Source organism: Mucor mucedo, assembly GCF_025094135.1.
Source record: "Mucor mucedo strain NRRL 3635 chromosome Unknown EV154scaffold_168, whole genome shotgun sequence".
Taxonomy (NCBI): Eukaryota; Fungi; Mucoromycota; class Mucoromycetes; order Mucorales; family Mucoraceae; genus Mucor; species Mucor mucedo.
Genome location: NW_026252452.1, coordinates 57,760 through 75,171, shown reverse-complemented (window position 1 = coordinate 75,171; position 17,412 = coordinate 57,760). Strand labels below are relative to the sequence as shown.

Sequence of the window (17,412 nt, the reverse complement as noted above, 5' to 3'; positions counted from 1 at the left end):
TAGCAAGGTCCCGCAGTAACAGGAAAGACCTTTATTTACAATACTCTTTGCAACTACTACAGAGGTCAAGGAAAAATTGTGCTGTGTGTGGCTTCTTCTGGAATAGCAGCATTATTGTTACCAGGTGGTCGCACCTCTCATTCCCGGTTTTCTATACCAACACAGATAACTCCCTCATCCGCGTGTCATATTAAAAAGAACAGTGATCTTTGTAGTAAAAGTAGACTTTAAGAGAGAATAGTTTTACAGAAAAAAATAGATAAAAAACAAAGAGAATACAATTATAAGTCTTGTCGATTTATTTGTATAAAAATGGATTAAGAGCTAACTAGACGGGCAGGTTTGCCCTGATATTTATAGAAGATTGAAGATATTGTGGCTTGTATTTTTGACAGCTCAGATCCATCGTAGTTTTATATGATGGACCATTCATTTGGTTTATTGAAGATCGTAAGATAGCTGTCCTTGATTTATTATTGTTCCTTAAATTATCTGATCTCTCATTGGTCGGAGCCTAGAGTTGTGTTGTAATGAAGAAATTTCCATGAAGCCGGGTTACTTATTCCCGATTTTTTATCCGTGAAACATCTTTCCTTTTGCAGACAGTAGCATTTATTATGTGGTTTTAGCACAATCTTGCTGATCTTATTAGAAACACCGCTTTGATTATCTGGAATGAAGTTCCAACGCAGCATCGAAATTGTTTTGAGGCAGTAGACAGAACATTTCGTGACATATGTGACTCGGATGACTCGGTGTTGTTTGGTGGTGTACCTGTTGTTCTCGGTGGTGATTTTGCCCAAATTCCACCTGTAGTTACTCACGGTAGTTGACCGCAAATTGTGGATGCTTCCTTGATTATGTCTTCTGCTCTGTGGCCAAGACTCAAAAAACTTTTTTTGACAGAGAATATGCATTTGGCTAATTCAGTGCAAGAGGATAAGGACTTCGCTGAATGGATCGGAAAGATGTCTTATGATTCAAATCATCAAGGGACAATTTCATTACCAGCGTACATTCGCAAATTTTCTGACTCTGCTGCTTTTATTGAAGACATTTATCCCAAACATGTTCTTAAACGCCCACTTGAAAACAGTACCTTTTTCAAAGAAAGAGCGATCTTATGTTCAAAAAATATCAATGTGGAAGCAATCAACTGTAAGGTTTTGGAACAGGTAGTTGGTGAAAAAATTACTTTATTTACTACCGATACCGTACAATCAGATCTTACAGGGTCTTCAATAGACAGCATGCCTGAAGAGTATCTTCACAGTTTGATTACCTCTGGCCTACCACCAGCAAAATTAGAGCTAAAAGTTGGTCTGCCTGTCATGTTTCTTCGCAATTTGAATCCCGAAAGGGGTTTGTGCAATGGAACTAGGCTAATAATTCTTCAAATTGGACATTATGTTTTGAAAGTAAAAATCTTGGGTGGTTCTGGCCTTATCGAACTCATACCCCGATTCACTTTGTCGACTCTTCCAGGCCAGCTCCCATTTGTATTAACAAGAAAACAATTTCCAGTCAAAGTATCTTTTGCAATGACTATTAACAAATCACAAGGACAGTCATTAAAAAAAGTTACCATTGATCTCTAAACTCCTGTTTTTACCCACGGCCAATTATATGTAGCGCTCTCCAGAGCAACATCAGCAAACGGTATATCCGTATTATTTTCAGATAAGCAAAACACTACAGAAAATGTTGTTTGTCCTGAATTACTCATTCATGTCGTATTTCCTCCAATAAATATCGTATAGAATGACCTTCAATGTGGTTAAATTATAATATTCGAGTGGTACTCTCATATTACCAGTATAATCTTGTTACAGATTATATATTGGGAAATTATATTATTATTGGTTGTTTTTGATTCTCATTAATCTGTTACTGAAGTGTCAGCTAATGAGAATTTTTCACTTAATAATTTGGGCCAATCAATATAAGAAAGTATTGATTGACTTACCATGTAATTCTAATTGCCATGTTTCAGAAGATAGAAACAAGCCACTGCCTAATCCTTACCAGATTCAATCTCCCAGATGTTTGATATAAAAAGCGTCCTCCCTTTTGCGATGACTTTCTCTCCATAACTTTAATAAAGGATTAATAGAGACTCATTTCTTATTACTTCTTTTTATTCTGTTCTATCTATTTTTTAATATCTCAAACATCACAATTCACACCTAACTCCCTTCTAATTTTATATCTTATCCAGGGTGTTCTCAAGCAAAAAAAATTTGTAAACCCCTCTTTTTGTAAAATCTTGGAACCCCCTCCATAAGGCAATTATAACCTTATATTTTCATACTCCTCAGCCAAAAAATGTCGAAAATTCTTACTAGCCATTTGGAGAGTTAAACCACCATCAGAGGGTGGTTTAACTCTCCAAATGGCTAGTAAGAATTTATATCGTTTTTTGGCTGAGGAGTATGAAAATATAAGGTTATAATTGCCTTATGGAGGGGGTTCCAAGATTTTACAAAAAGAGGGGTTTACAAATTTTTTTTGCTTGAGAACACCCCCAAACTCATCATTTTTTATCCCACCTTATATTTTACAAATAAAGGCTATATTTATTAACTTTGAGTGCGTTTCAGACGCGGGCTCCGCTCACGAAGTGAGCGAGAAGCCAGCTAGTTTCTTGATACTCTGTATCAGCAGTATAATTATATCAATATATAAGTAAATAAACCATTTGTATTAATAGCTGTTTTATTCTCTTTCTGGGTAGCTAATCCATTGAGAGAACTATCAATAATAAGTTTCTCTTTCTTATAATTTTTCATTTGATCTGAGAAGCTTCTCTACTCGATCGGTGATGTTGTAACTCAATGGTATATCATTATGTAGCCAACTGTCATTCGTATATTGTATTTAGGCCAATCATGCAATCTGTCATGAACCGCTTAGGTTTCAGTTGCATATTATCATGCAAAATGTCTCAGATCATTATTGAAACCCATCTAGCCCATTATCCCCGTTTCACCTGTTCCCTGTTCTCTGTCTCCTGTCACACATGTCACTGTCAAACATAACTATTGTATCCCGTCTAACGTCTCTGTTCCAAATAATGTATCTCCGTTTTCCCTTGTCCTTGTAAAACCCATTTAACACCCGTTTCCTTTGTACCTCTGCCTTTGAACTCCCTTGTAAAACATTAATAATATCAGCCCATGTTATCCTCTGCATCTATCCCCGAAATTATCTGTATCTATGCCCGCTACCCCAAAGATGTCCCAAACTCAATATGACTAATAATCTGTCTCTGTATATCTGATCCCCGAACCCTTGTTTACCCAATCTGTCAATTAATATAAATAACAGCATGTTTATTTATTCTTATTTCTGTATTCAAGATCTTATCTATTTTTCCTGTTTCTTTGAATAAATCTTTTTCTACCTACATTCCTTTTATATATATATTAATACTAATAGATATATTGTCGTATTTGGGTACGATTCACTTAAGAATAATTAAGCGAATCGTTTAAATAAATAAACTATGAAATTAAAACAACCTTTGATGTTGCATATCAGCATACGCTTGTATACTGCTATACAACTTCTCCTACTTCGAGTACATACTTCTATATAAAAGATTGCATGATTGGCCTAAATACGATTTACGAATGACAGTTGGATACAGAATGCTATACCACTGAGTTACGATATCACCGATCGAGAAGAGAAACTTCTCTGATCAATCAAGAATTATAAGAAAGAGAAACTTAATATTAATAGTTCTCTTAATGGATTAGCTACCCAGAGAGAGAATAGAACATCTATTAATATAAATGGTTCATTTACTTGTATTGATATAACTATACTGCTGATAAAGAGTATAAATAAATAGTGTATGAATGAATAGATAACTATCTTCTACAACGAAATTATACTAAAATCGCACTATTTAACATATAAAATCGCATATAAAATCATTCCATCGATCCTTGATCGACAGGTACATAATATCATAACACTCATAAAAATTAATAGCATAAAAAATATCCTGAGTTATACATTTACAACTCAGGGTTACTAGATATTCCAATAGAAGATCCCATTTCGAATAATAGATTGGCTACACTGATAAGGCTCATCAGTCATTAGTAAATACAGCCAATAATACCAAGTGAACACAAACGAGCCCATAATTTTACCCACGCTTTAAATAACTATAAATACCCCCCTTTCTTTCAGAGATGGAAGAGTGATTCACTTTTAATAAGAATAAAAAAGCCTACAAGCAATATTAATCTTATTCTTCCTGTTTTTTTATCTTTTATTTTTCCGTGTCAAACAAACCGTTTTTCCACAGAAATATACAAATCGATAAGACATTTTATATTTGGGATCGTACTTTATCCTTTACAAAGATAAGAAATAAATGATCAACCATTATGCTCTATTGCCAATTACACTTGACAAACAAGTATGCATCTTTTACAGTAACCGTTGCATGATCTGATAAATAAGTGTTTTGTAATACCAAAGATTTATTAGAATACTCATGCTCCCGATCCACTGATATGGGACAACGTTAACTGGAAACAATTTTAACGAGTAGTATCCATTTAATCCAAGGCGGGAAACAAAGTATAGATCTATTCGAAAACCAGAAGGGTTGACTCATCATTAGAACTCAGGAGAGTTGTGCAATATAAAAAGGATCAATTATTTCATAGCAGCAGAGTTCTTTTAGTCTATTTTTACCCCTAATAAAAATATACTTTTATCTCATTACTTTTCTATGTAATATTTTGTCAAATACCACATATATAATTTCTCTTGCCTTGTCCTCACCTTAATAATCATTCTGTTCTGCTCTTGCCCCGCCCCGCTCCTGACACAATCTATAATATAGAAGTATGTACTCGTAGTAAGATAAGTTTTATAGCAGTATACAAGCGTATACTGATATGCAACATCAAAGGTTGTTTTAATTTTATAGTATATTTATTTAAACGATTTGCTTCATTATTTTTAAGTGAACCGTACCCAAATACAACACCAATACTTTCAAGTGCAGTGTATATCATACACTCGAGCGAGTTTGAGAATTCATTTATCCAACCGAGCAAAGCCAACAAACCCGAGCGAGTTCAATTTTTAGAAAGAATTCGAGCGAGCTTCGACTGGAATACGACCGAAGCTCGCTCCAGAGTTTCGATCACTAATTGTCTGAGATTTAATCTCATCTAAATATCTGTCTAAGAGGGAAGATTTTACATATCAAGTGTTTATTGTGGTGATCTGCTATATTGTTGCTACATTAAATAAATCCATATCTATGACATCAATACATTAAGAATGATTAAGGAATCAATTACCCAATATAGATAGTTAGTATTATCATATCACAAGGTTACAAGAACACAGTGACTAAAGCTTACTAAAGATATGGAAGTACAATGTGTCTAAGATGACAGTAATTCCAAGTGTAACATATTTACGAAATAAGCAGTTAAAGGTAACAGGATACACACTGGGAAAATGATAACAACTTCAAAGATACACTAAAGATAGTGGTACAGCAGATAGTCTTTTTTGTATAAATACTTGATCATTTTATTTCATAATAAAGACAATCTTATAAACAGTCTCAAATTACTTATATACTGTTGTATTCGAGGAGTATATACACCACAGTATTGGTATACTCCGACGATTGAAGTAATTTATCATTTTTCATATTTTGACATATGTCAGCTGCTCATCTAAAATTCACGTAGCACTAAAGGGAATTTCCCTGTTACGGACTGTTATTTTTATTATCCTTGATGTACCTTGCGGGATATTGACAGCTTGGATGATTTATAATGAAATCTACCCACGATGGTAGTTTTCCCGTTTACAGTTATGGTTATGTTCAATGTGTATAAAAGAACTTGTACTAAAATCGCATATAAAATTATTCCATCGATCCTTGATCGACAGGTACATAATATCATAACACTCATAAAAAAATAATAGCATAAAAAAATATCCTGAGTTATACATTTACAACTCAGGGTTACTAGATATTCCAATAGAAGATCCCATTTCGAATAATAGATTGGCTACACTGATAAGGCTCATCAGTCATTAGTAAATACAGCCAATAATACCAAGTGAACACAAACGAGCCCACAATTTTACCCACGCTTTAAATAACTATAAATACCCCCCTTTCTTTCAGAGATGGAAGAGGGATTCACTTTTAATAAGAATAAAAAAGCCTACAAGCAATATTAATCTTATTCTTCCTGTTTTTTTATCTTTTATTTTTCCGTGTCAAACAAACCGTTTTTCCACAGAACTCTTTATTTTTATATTTAATAAAATCAAGTTATTTTGCAATCCGGTTAATAATTAGTCTTATAAATTATTTTCTTTGTTGTATTTTTCATATACTGCCTTATAATTTTACTTACCTCAAAACACAACATTTATATCATCTCAAATACGACAGCATTGCTTAATAAAATAAAGAAAAAAGAAGAAAGAAAAACGAAAATGCAAGATGAACTTCGGTAACTTTCCAAAGTTAATATATCAGGCTGGGAATAAATATATTTGAAACATTAAGTTCACAGGACCTGATAGACAAAACAGCAGTTGATTATTAAGTCACTAAAGTTGTTAATGTACAACTATTTTTCTTCTGAAAAAAAATCGTCACAACAAACAATAAATCCGCCATAGTGTTTTTTTATATACCAGCTCCAGAGAATGAACGAATTCTTTGCCTTCAAACGCAAGTAATTTTTTCTTACTTCAAACGAAATATTTTTGGGGCGATAAACAATGTTTTGTCAAAAAAAAATGAACGATTTTTTTTTCTGTTGATGCACGAATAATTTTTGAAAGTAGTATATTTCCTGCAATAAATGTCGTTCAGAATTACCTTCGGTATGGTTAAATAATAACACTCGGGTAATATTCTCATATTAATAGTATAATCTTGTTACAGTTAATGATCGAACTTTTCGCGCTAGCACGCATAGCAACTAAATAGTATTCTTAGATCATTTCGTCGAAAATTTTAAACTCTTGTTTTAAACGCAATAATGCATATAATTAGGTCATTTAAATTTTGAAATGGATACAGATAATGCTTTTATTTTTTTAAATGTAAAAAAAATTAAGGTTTCATTAGCGTGATATTGAGAAATCATCATAAATAAATTTTTAATTTTGCCATTCTGTATATAGGCGTTTTAAACACCCCCTAAAACATGGAAAAAGGGGTTGTAGCTCAAATGGTAGAGCGCTTGCTTAGCATGTGAGAGGCACTGGGATCGACGCCCAGCTACTCCAGTCCATCTTTTCTTTTTTTTCGAAAAAAGCGGAGTTTAGAATGTGATAATAAAGGAATTGTTGCCTTTTATAGTAATTTGGGGGAGAGCGAGGCACTTTTCGATAGCTTAAAAAACATTTCTATTAAATGCTGCATGACACGAAAGTTTTGATTGGAAAATGTACAGTCTCCAATTACATGGTTTTAAACATTGAGGCTCATCGTTTATGACAGCAAGACGAGTAGATAAAACCGCAAATATGGGCACTGTCAATTTGAATAAATCTTTACCTTGATGTTAGCACACCAAGATGATTGAATGTTCAAGTCGACCTAAAACTGGGTTGGGAGAAAATACACCATTATTATATTATCAATGTTAAATCTTAAATGTTATTTTTAAAATTGAAATTCAAATGATCTTAGTAATGTTTTGGACGAATCAAAATTAGTTTCTGGATGATTAATTTATCTTTACAGACCGAACAAGAAATAGAAAATACACAAGTTCAAAATACAGTTTAAGCATTTTGCAAATTTATTTTGGATGCCGGATTTTATTAATTTGTATAAATGCTGAAGTATCTTCTAAATGATAAGTCAGTTTTCGATATACTTTAAAATTACTGCGACAAGATGCCTGTTTACGTGTGTAAAGGGAAGTAAACATTATGCGTTTTAAATTGTAAATTAAACAACGTGAAGAATGATGATTGTAGATGTCTCAAGAAATGCGATCTATTTTGATCATAAGAAACTCTTTCTTCTGTTTGTCCTTCGATTGTAGTCGTTTAAAAAAAGGTCTAAGAACGACATAAACATAACATACATCAATGAACTTCAAACAATTGCATGTGGTTTAATTTTTCTTATTGTATTCTAGCCAACTGCATAAATTATATTCATTAAGACACCTATAGATAAAGTCATCAAATCAAGATATATTTTTGCAACAGTCAAATTAGTAGATACTGTTAACAATATCACTACTCGTACATACACATTCTTGATATTTACAAAAATTTCAAGGAGCTTAAAGACGATATTAATTTTGAGCTATTCGCATTTATCAACAAGCTATTTTTTTGTGGAGGTTTTCTTGTCTTTTGGTTGAAAGGCAGGTACGTGATGGTATAAATAATGGAAGAGACAAAACACTTCGGTATCGTGATTTGATTATGAATCACAAAGAACTGCACTGTAAACATGCTAAATATGTACCGTCAAAGCTTACCCACACGCAGCAATCCGCTGCAAAATACATTTTGGTACTTGACTCAATTAGGTCCTGCTATTTATCTGTAAATAAAAGGGCGAACTCAAACAAAAAATAAATTTTGAAAGGTATATCGAAGAACCAACAAAGGGGGTCATCTGAAATAGCGTGAATATTCCATGGCAACTACCAAAACATCTCTAGCTAGAAAGCAGTTACCAGAGGGTACTTTTTTAGAAGAAAATCAATGGTCCTTGATGGCAAGTGTTTTCGCGATGTATCCTATAAGCTACACATTTTTAAACAATTCGATATATTATGATGTTAAAGCAAACCTTCTAAAGCCTTCTATAAACTTGGCCAACTATTGAAACAATGACATTTGATAAGAAAAATACATATAAATTGTTTATGGTTTTCTTACTGTGTAAATTGTTCATTCCTGAGTATGTTACTATCAATATATTTATAATCGGCTATCATACACTTGGCTCCAAGTCATTCAAAGAAGAAAAATCGGCAATATGGGACAAAAATTTGAATACGAAATACAAATCACCCAAGGAGCAAAAAATTGACGGATTTCTATGTTTTCAAGCGATGGAGGTCGTCCAAAAATCAATGCTGCTGTTACACTTGAAGAGTCCAGCACCAGTAAAGGTCGGAAAACTAAAAAAAAGAAAAACATTTGATGATGATGATAGCTTTACCTACTTTAAAGATCTAGCAGTAGAAAAGCTAGGAAGAACAAAAGGCAGGTGCGTGCTCATAGACCCGAGACGTCGGAATATTAATTATATTTTATGCAAGAAACAATTACGATAAACAATCCTCAATTATTTTGATTTGCAAAAATCAAAGTTAAAAAAAAAAAAAAAAAAACTCTAAAATTAAAAACCTAAAAACACAATTGTGACTATTTCCCTTTAATATCACTAATAAATCACAGAGACTCCGTCTCCATATAAACAAAAAAATATATAAATAGTCGGTAAAAAAGTTTACCTTAATCTTTACTCAATTTTTATTTTTCTCTTTCATTATTATTTTACGTATAACTATCCTTATTCTGAAACTCGTAACACTTTATACACAAGAGGTAAATATTGTAACATGTTATTATAGCAAACTTCTTACTTCAAATAACTGCCCTTTTTTACCAGCATGGACTCTGAAATAGATCCTTGTCTGGTGCGCCGGGTACACCTGGAAGCAATATGAGCACATCTAGCTCTTTGGCTCCTGGCGATCGTATTATCTGTTAAATCCTCTATTGATGGTATTGGTTGGGACCCAGAGCGACGTGAAAGGCTCGAAGAATATGTAGTGACAGTCCACAACATCACTACATACGCATACTCACTCTCAAAGTACATTTTTTTGCGTGCCATTTAAGAAGATGAGAACTTTGATATCAGGCGATGTATGAATCGTAATTTTTTTGCCAAGGTGTGGCTCAAACTGACTCGGTATGCACGAGGAAGTGTTGAGGATATCATAGATATAATAATAAAGTTAATTGTCACATCACATTAAGGATGGATAATAAATATAAAGTTAATCATGAATCACGCATTACCCTGCTTGTCCTCATCCTACCGTTGGAGTCTGTACACAGGGCACATCCCTGTGGCGAGTAAATATTTATTCTGCAAAAGCAATACAATCGAATGGGCTTGGACTAGAGAATATTAATAGATCCTGAGCACAAATTACTCTTGTCATTTGATGTTATAACTGTTGATCCCTCTGACTAATATTTATATACTCAGTATGGAAGGGCTAAATTTAAAGACATGTTGATTATTTACTATCACCAGATTATTACATCACGATCCAGTAAGGCGCTTAGTATTCTCCCTAAAACTATCCGAGTTCTTGATATAAATATCCATAGTTTTTTCTCATAGACCATCAATACATTTTGAATACATTTTTTTTTATACGTTTTTAATTATATTTTTTCGTCCATAATAAAGTGGTATCCAAGTTCTAACAGCATCACTTTTGGGTTATATTTTATTTTGTTCTCCATGCAAAACAGGAAGGGCTGGCGGAAGAAATGCGGTGACTCGTGCATTCATTGACACTTATCTTGATGACTATTTGGAGGTCACTGGTTTTGTTCCATCAGATTTCCGCTATGTTCAGCAAGCATCTTTAATCGAAGGAGCAAAGATCTTTACATCTTATAGCAACAATGTTCAGATGCGTTTGGGAATTCATATCAGACAAGCTGGTAATCATCTACTCCGTATCAGACAAAGAAAAGCCGAATTAATTGCTTATAGAAGACGTGAAGGATTAATTGAAGCACTGATAAAATCTGAAATATACAGAGAAATAACTGAGCCGGCGACAAGATTTAAGGAACTTATAGCTAGAAGGTTACCTCAAGATTTTGTATTGGACGGAGAGCAGTTCGGGGACCCTATCTACAATAACGCTCTTGAAATTCTTTGCCTGTCCTTACCAGTTATCCCGTTGACTACCAGTTTTGTGGGAATAGCATTTATTACGATTCCAAAGCAAGACCAGTTGAACATATGCGGGCTTTTTACGAACTGGCTTTATCATTTATTGATATAGAATTACCTGTGTTTAATTGCTTCCATTACGCCGCTTTTGGATTCCTTGCTACACAACCATCGATTCAAAAATTCTTTGTCAAAATATTCTTGGTCGTCGGTGGACTAGTCGTCAAGATAAGATAGCACTTTGGCGTGAAGTAATTAACCTAAACTCGGATGCACTCAAACACCAAGAAAATGGTGAGCTCCAGTTTAGAGAAACTATTTAAACGGATGGAGTAGGTGTAACTGTGATCAAGAAAAGAATGGACCGTGAAAGCAGATATACTGCTCGTTTTGCTGTTGTGGTTGAATCAATTTAGTACATTTCACAAGAGATTGCTCAAGAAACTGTTGGAAGATGTGTTACAATTGATCCTGGACGAAGAGATTTGCTATTCTGTGTGCATGAAAACTCAACCGCAAACAATCCAAACAAGTTTCGATTTACCAAACAGTACCAAGACAGGTTTGAAAAAATCAAAAAATACCGTAGAATCCGTGAAGCTGTGAAACCCGCTAGAGTAGCAGCCGCTGAAAGGCTTTTGATTAATTATGATTCCTTGAATAGAGATGAATTTGAACAGTATCTTGAAAACAGGTCCAATATGACAGGCATCATCCAAAACCACTATGTCAACTTCCGAACCAACCATCTTACTGCTCATCCTTTGCACAGAAAACTGCGGCTATCTGCCTATATCAGAAGACAGCAAGGAAACGAGGATTTTATTTCAAAACTAGATGAACATTTTGGTGTCGAAGCTGTTTATGTTATGGGTAACTGGTCTTCTCCTAATACAAGATTTCATGAGCCGGTCCGAGGCCTTGGATTCCGTCGGTTGCTTTAAAAAGCTGGTAAAAGGGTGTAGTTGATTGATGAATTTAGAACAAGTCAGTGCTGCCCAGCTTGTGAACGTAGAAGTCTTGAAACGTTTCGGATGGTCGATAACCCGCGCCCTCATAGACGAAGAGCAAATCCTCGTGTAATCAGACATGGTCTCTTAAGGTATGTTAATTTTACTTGTTGATAATTTCTTTATCTAATAATTTTTTTTTGTTCTTGTGACAGATGTACAAATCATAATTGTAGAGCCATGACTAATAACACAAATAGGATTGTTCTTCGTCTATGGAATTGTGATATGGCTTCTTGCTTGAACATGGTTGATATTGTTCGATCTCTTCGTGCTGGAAATGGCATCCCCCCAAGATTTCGACGTGGAGAGGCTCCCCAGAACCAACGGAGAAAAGCAAGAACCCAAAATGAACAAGCAAACATTAGAAATGTTCGTCAACGTCGCAACTAGAATTTTCCAGGCCTGTTATCGCAGGTCAACCATAGATACACTTAAGTGGTAAGCTCAATTTTTTTTTTTCGGTCTTTGACACAATCATTTTTTCGGAAGATGAACGTATTTTTTTTTATGTTGTGAACGAATTTTTTTTTACATTTTGATCTAATATTTTCTGAAAATAGTGTATGCGCACAATATATCCAGCCTATAATCTACTTGATATTTAATAGCAACCCGGTACTGAAACATAAACCATTAACTGATCAAGATATTAATGTCTACTTCCAATCCACGCTCCCATCTGATCTTTCCGGATAACAATCTATTTCAATCCATTTTTATAAAAAGGATTCCCTTTTCCATTTAATAAAAAGATATCTAGTTTTAGTCTCAAATAATTTAACCGTTTATTTCTTGGAATATATCACGATCGTGTTATTGGCTTGTACTATTTAAAATAAATGTATGACTATTGTTGTCTATGTGTTGATGAGTAATCAAGGTAAAGTGATAGAGTGCAATAGTATTTATTTTATGCAAGGAATAATAGAACTTGATTGAAAGAAAATAAGAATTGATGAGAGAGTTATATAAGTATATAAACCATCGCCAATGATAAATTTATAAAAAGATGACCTTAAGCTCTGTACACTCAAGAGATAACCTTCAAGCTTATTACGATTTTTTATTTTTTTGTTCAGACAGATACACCTGTCGTGTTTTGTTTGCAAGAAGGATCCTATTTGAGCCCTTAAGCAAAACTATATTGAACATTACTGAATTCAGTCACGATGGTATCTTCCAGCATTATTTGAACTCTGTCCGTATTCTCAAACCGATAATGATTATTATTTTTGGAGAGATTTGACAATCTTTTCAGAGAGTAGTGAAACATATTCGGACCATTGTGAAAAAAATCTAGCCGAAATAAAAGTAAATTTGAGATAAATGCATCAGGAAATTTATTATCCAACACGTTTATATTACGTACTTAGGCTAATTAAATTTGTCTACTGCATAATTACTTGAACTCTGAAGACAAATATGAATATACCATGACTTAGTCTTTTGTCTTTTATTGATAAGGACTCAAATGGAGAGCATGTTGACATAAACAGTAACATAACAAAAAGTGAGAAGATTTTTAAAAATTATAGGAGCAGCCGAGTCTTGTTAGTATTCTATATATCTAAATAATATTATACTAAATCATTCATTCAGATGGATTTTTATAATAGCGCACTGAACGTTCTAAGTATTTTCTTCTTTTTATTTATTTTTACAGTTGCAATCTATGAAAAAGCAAATAGACCAAACCTGGAAACTTGAGACGATGGCAGAAGTAAAAATCTAGTACGAGATAAAATTGAGTCCGGCGATATTTTTAGCTTACGACAACCAGGTTAATACGTTAGTATTGTACATTAACCTCATGGATTATATCTGCAGTACATACAACGACGATAAATAAAACCCTAATTGACAGTGAGTTCCGGTTCGCTTGGTATAATTGAGCTGTGCTAGCCTACATTATCCAGAGTGAAATATATCCGTACTTCTTTTGAAAAGATGTAGTTGATAAATTTGCTTTATAAATATTAGATTCAGTCAACTTCGAAATCCTGAAACCTTTTTTTTCTTAAAATTATAATTTGTGTGTTCAAGATGTGAATACTCAACAAGATATTATGAGAAGAGCTGTTGATGAGAAAGCCAAAAAAATAAACAAGAGCACAGTAACATTTAGGATTTTTAAGTTGTAACAGGCATAGCTTAGCGATTATCATCACCCACGTGTTAGCTTAAACCAGGTACGAAAAGACCATCAGAATCCTTTTGGTCGGCTCACATACGGCCCGTTGGCATGGTGGGGTCTGGATTATTTCTCCTACTTAGTTCGCACTAAATAAAAGTAAAAAGAAAAAACTAAGTGTAGAGATTGCAATAAAAGTAATCATAAAATAGTGCAAAACAAAGCAGACGATGCGATCATTATTAAACAGCCTAAAAGTTAAAGTGAATTCTATACAAACTGCATATTTAAACATTCATCAACAACTTATTCAACACTGTTACTTAGTTCGCATAAAAAGCAAAAAAAAAAAAAAAAAAAGGTTACGTAGAACGGGACGAATCAAATCAAACGTCTGCATTGAAACACACAAAGTTGTACTAGTGACAATCTTGAAGAAAGAGTACCTGAATGTTTCAGCCATTTTTTAAAAAATATAATAGTGCAAGATCAAAGCAGCATATGGAATACAAAGCATCTAAGGTAGAAGAAATCTAGACCTTGTCTTAGGAAGATAAGGTCAAAAACAACTGTGAAAACCGAATAAAAGGCTATATCTGGACAAACTCCAGAAGTTATCTGAGCATGATCACAATACTGTAATGCGTGTACAATTATTTGAACTATTACATAATATTCATTGGCGATCAAGCAATCAATGGTAAGATCTTATCATAAAAACTAAATGGTGTGCAATCACGTAGTTTTTTTTTTTTTTTTTCAAAAAAAAAAAAGTTAAATTTTAAATTTCTTCCTGGTAGTTCAATAGAGTATTTGTTTAGCTCTACTAGATAATATAATGCAGTTTATAATATGGTTCCATTAGTGTGCAACGAATAGTTACTATGTAACTGCGACTTGTATTAAAGTTGCTACAATATACATCCATAATATTGTCGAATGCCTTGAAAGCATATTTGTTATACACTGTTTCGAAGTTATGTGATAATCACCCCCTAAATCTCAGAGACGGTCAATTTTTTACCGTATCCATGACGGGCACTGCCTTTATTTCATTATTTTTGCCGTCTCTGTGAGAGATACTGTCCTTAATTCATTATTTTCACCATATCCGTGACAGATAGGGTCAATTTATTTCCGTTATCGACCGTATATTCGACAACATATTAAAGAAAGAAAGGGGAAAGGAAAGGATAAAGCCAATGAAAAAAGTAACATTCCAAAGAGAGAAGTTAGTGTTAATGTAACAGTTGGTATTGATAAAGAAAAAGAAATGAGAGCCGTAACATCATCTTTAAGTTCATTAATTCGTAATAATAACCCGATAATATTCGCACTTTTTTTATAGAAACTATTCGTTCAATTATAGAAGAAGCAACCAACTATACTACTGACTATGGTATTGCTGTCAGAAAGCTTTTCTTAGTATTCAAAAACTATAGCTTTGATATCAGCAATGACAATGTTATATCTCTTGTAAAATCAAAAGGAGAAAATATAAATACAATTATTCCTGATGGTTTCAACATACTACAAAATAACGCTTTTCTTAGGGACAGCCAATTTTTCCTTAGGGACAGCCAAAGTGCACGTAGTCGCAGCGTAAGATCTGAGATTTGGATGTTCTGTAGACCTGGGAACAAGGATATACAATCAAAGACTATGTATCAATTACAAATATATGTATACTAAACGATTTATACTTATTTTGACAATTCCATCATCACTCTTTCGCCTTTGAGCTCGTTTGATCTTAATCTTACGCAGAAATATTAAGGTTAAGTCCAAACGAGAAGCTGAAAGTAAGCTGGAAAACACATATTCTGGTTTACACTATGTTGTTTGTATATATTTCAAGTTGTTAAGTTATACTGCTCTCTTGATGTCTATTAAAGTATCATAATCCCAACATTACGACTACGCGCACCCTGACTGTCCCTAAGAAAATTTGGCTATCTCTAAGAGACACGACAAAATAATGCTCATCTGCCTCCTGTTTATGTCAAATGATTCGTAACTCAAATTATTTCAATAATCATTACAAAAAGTTATTCGATACAAAGCATTAACATATAATAAATCCAAGTTATTTTGGCGAGAGAGGAACTTTACAATCCACACTAGAGAAGAATATATTGCATCAAGAGCTCCTTAAGATTGTAACCTCGTGAACAAAACAAAATACCGCAATTAGACGCCTACGTTATGAGAATTGTTCTTCAAGTTTTTTGTACCAACTTTGGAAATATATGGAACAACAAAAAAAGTTGTCAAAACTGTTATCAAACTTTTTAAGAGTTTTACTTCGAATTCATTTGGCTCCCAAAAGAGAAGCACGATCACAAAAGTACAAGGCAGAAAAACAGCAATAGTGTAACACACGATGTAAGAAACCGTTTTTTTAAATAGCCTACCATTCGATCGTATTGGTATTATCAACAAAAACCGAAATGGAAAAAGAGCCCTTTTTAAGAATGAAGAAAGAAGACTAAAAAAGTATGCTAGAAAAGCTGAAGTTGATAAAATAAATGGTCACAAGTGGATTAGGAAATCCGAAAGTTGCCAATTCAGAATAAATACGTATAAAAACGTACTTTTGAAAGAGATAGATATGAATACTATTAGCTCCACATCTAAAACTAACCACAATTACTATCTTACAGAGGAGAGAGGATACAAAAAAAGATGCCCGAGAAGAACTTGAGGCTCCGGATGTCGAGCTAGAAATCATGGCGGATAGTAATATTTCAGCTGAGAAAAGACTGATAGAAATTGAGGATGGTAATATTAATGATGACGAAACAGCTGATACGTCCAGAAGACAGATAAAATCTTTGGTAGCTGTGGTACGAAATGTAATGTTCAAGAATTTCGGGAAAACAATCAACGAAAAGCATATACGAGCCATATGTTGTACTGATATTCAACCTAATGAGCTAGAAACATGCACCCTTATTGTCAATTTCATAATGCCATATATACCAGAAAAAAAGAACTGGAGAGTCTTGCCGTATCAATTGCCGATGGTTTTAAAGACGAATGAAATTTTCCATTGATGTGGATATAGCAAGTTTACTACTGCAGTATCACCTTTGACAAAACCTAGTCAACTTAACGCATTAAAAATGGATGCCCCTTCCTTTTTTTCGTTGTTTTTCTCATCTAAAAAAGGTCAAAATTCAGACATTTTTAACTATATTAACAATGTAATAGCTTTTAGACAAATTGCAAGTGAAAACAAGGATGTCGTGATTAGCTCTTTTTTAATATGCCCTTAATCGAAGGAATAATGG

The 17,412-nt window shown here is 33.6% G+C and overlaps 4 protein-coding genes and 1 non-coding gene across 5 annotated transcripts; all 5 read left to right on the top strand.

Annotated features, from left to right (window-relative positions):
- Window positions 1-7,229: 7,229 nt before the first annotated feature.
- On the top strand, window positions 7,230-7,302 carry EV154DRAFT_t131. The gene has a single exon. It is a non-coding gene; the product is annotated as a tRNA-Ala (tRNA).
- A 1,375-nt stretch (window positions 7,303-8,677) lies between these two features.
- On the top strand, window positions 8,678-9,323 carry EV154DRAFT_487061 (uncharacterized protein; the record flags this gene model as incomplete). The annotated part of the gene is made up of 2 exons (XM_051598928.1): window positions 8,678-8,821; window positions 8,997-9,323. 2 exons carry the CDS (start codon window positions 8,678-8,680, stop codon window positions 9,321-9,323), a joined length of 471 nt encoding a protein of 156 aa, XP_051451873.1.
- A 2,011-nt stretch (window positions 9,324-11,334) lies between these two features.
- On the top strand, window positions 11,335-12,076 carry EV154DRAFT_578578 (uncharacterized protein; the record flags this gene model as incomplete). The annotated part of the gene is made up of 2 exons (XM_051606561.1): window positions 11,335-11,376; window positions 11,527-12,076. The coding sequence occupies 2 exons, from the start codon at window positions 11,335-11,337 to the stop codon at window positions 11,917-11,919; spliced, it is 435 nt and encodes a 144-aa protein (XP_051451872.1). The 3' UTR covers window positions 11,920-12,076.
- On the top strand, window positions 11,941-12,378 carry EV154DRAFT_430593 (uncharacterized protein; the record flags this gene model as incomplete). Its single annotated transcript, XM_051596551.1, has 2 exons — window positions 11,941-12,077; window positions 12,141-12,378. Coding segments are annotated over 2 exons (375 nt in total), but the record flags the coding sequence as incomplete, so codon positions are not given.
- Window positions 12,379-16,368: 3,990 nt separating this feature from the next.
- Window positions 16,369-17,175, top strand: EV154DRAFT_487059 (uncharacterized protein; the record flags this gene model as incomplete). Its single annotated transcript, XM_051598927.1, has 3 exons — window positions 16,369-16,466; window positions 16,529-16,709; window positions 16,783-17,175. 3 exons carry the CDS (start codon window positions 16,369-16,371, stop codon window positions 17,173-17,175), a joined length of 672 nt encoding a protein of 223 aa, XP_051451870.1.
- Between the last annotated feature and the right edge of the window lie 237 nt (window positions 17,176-17,412).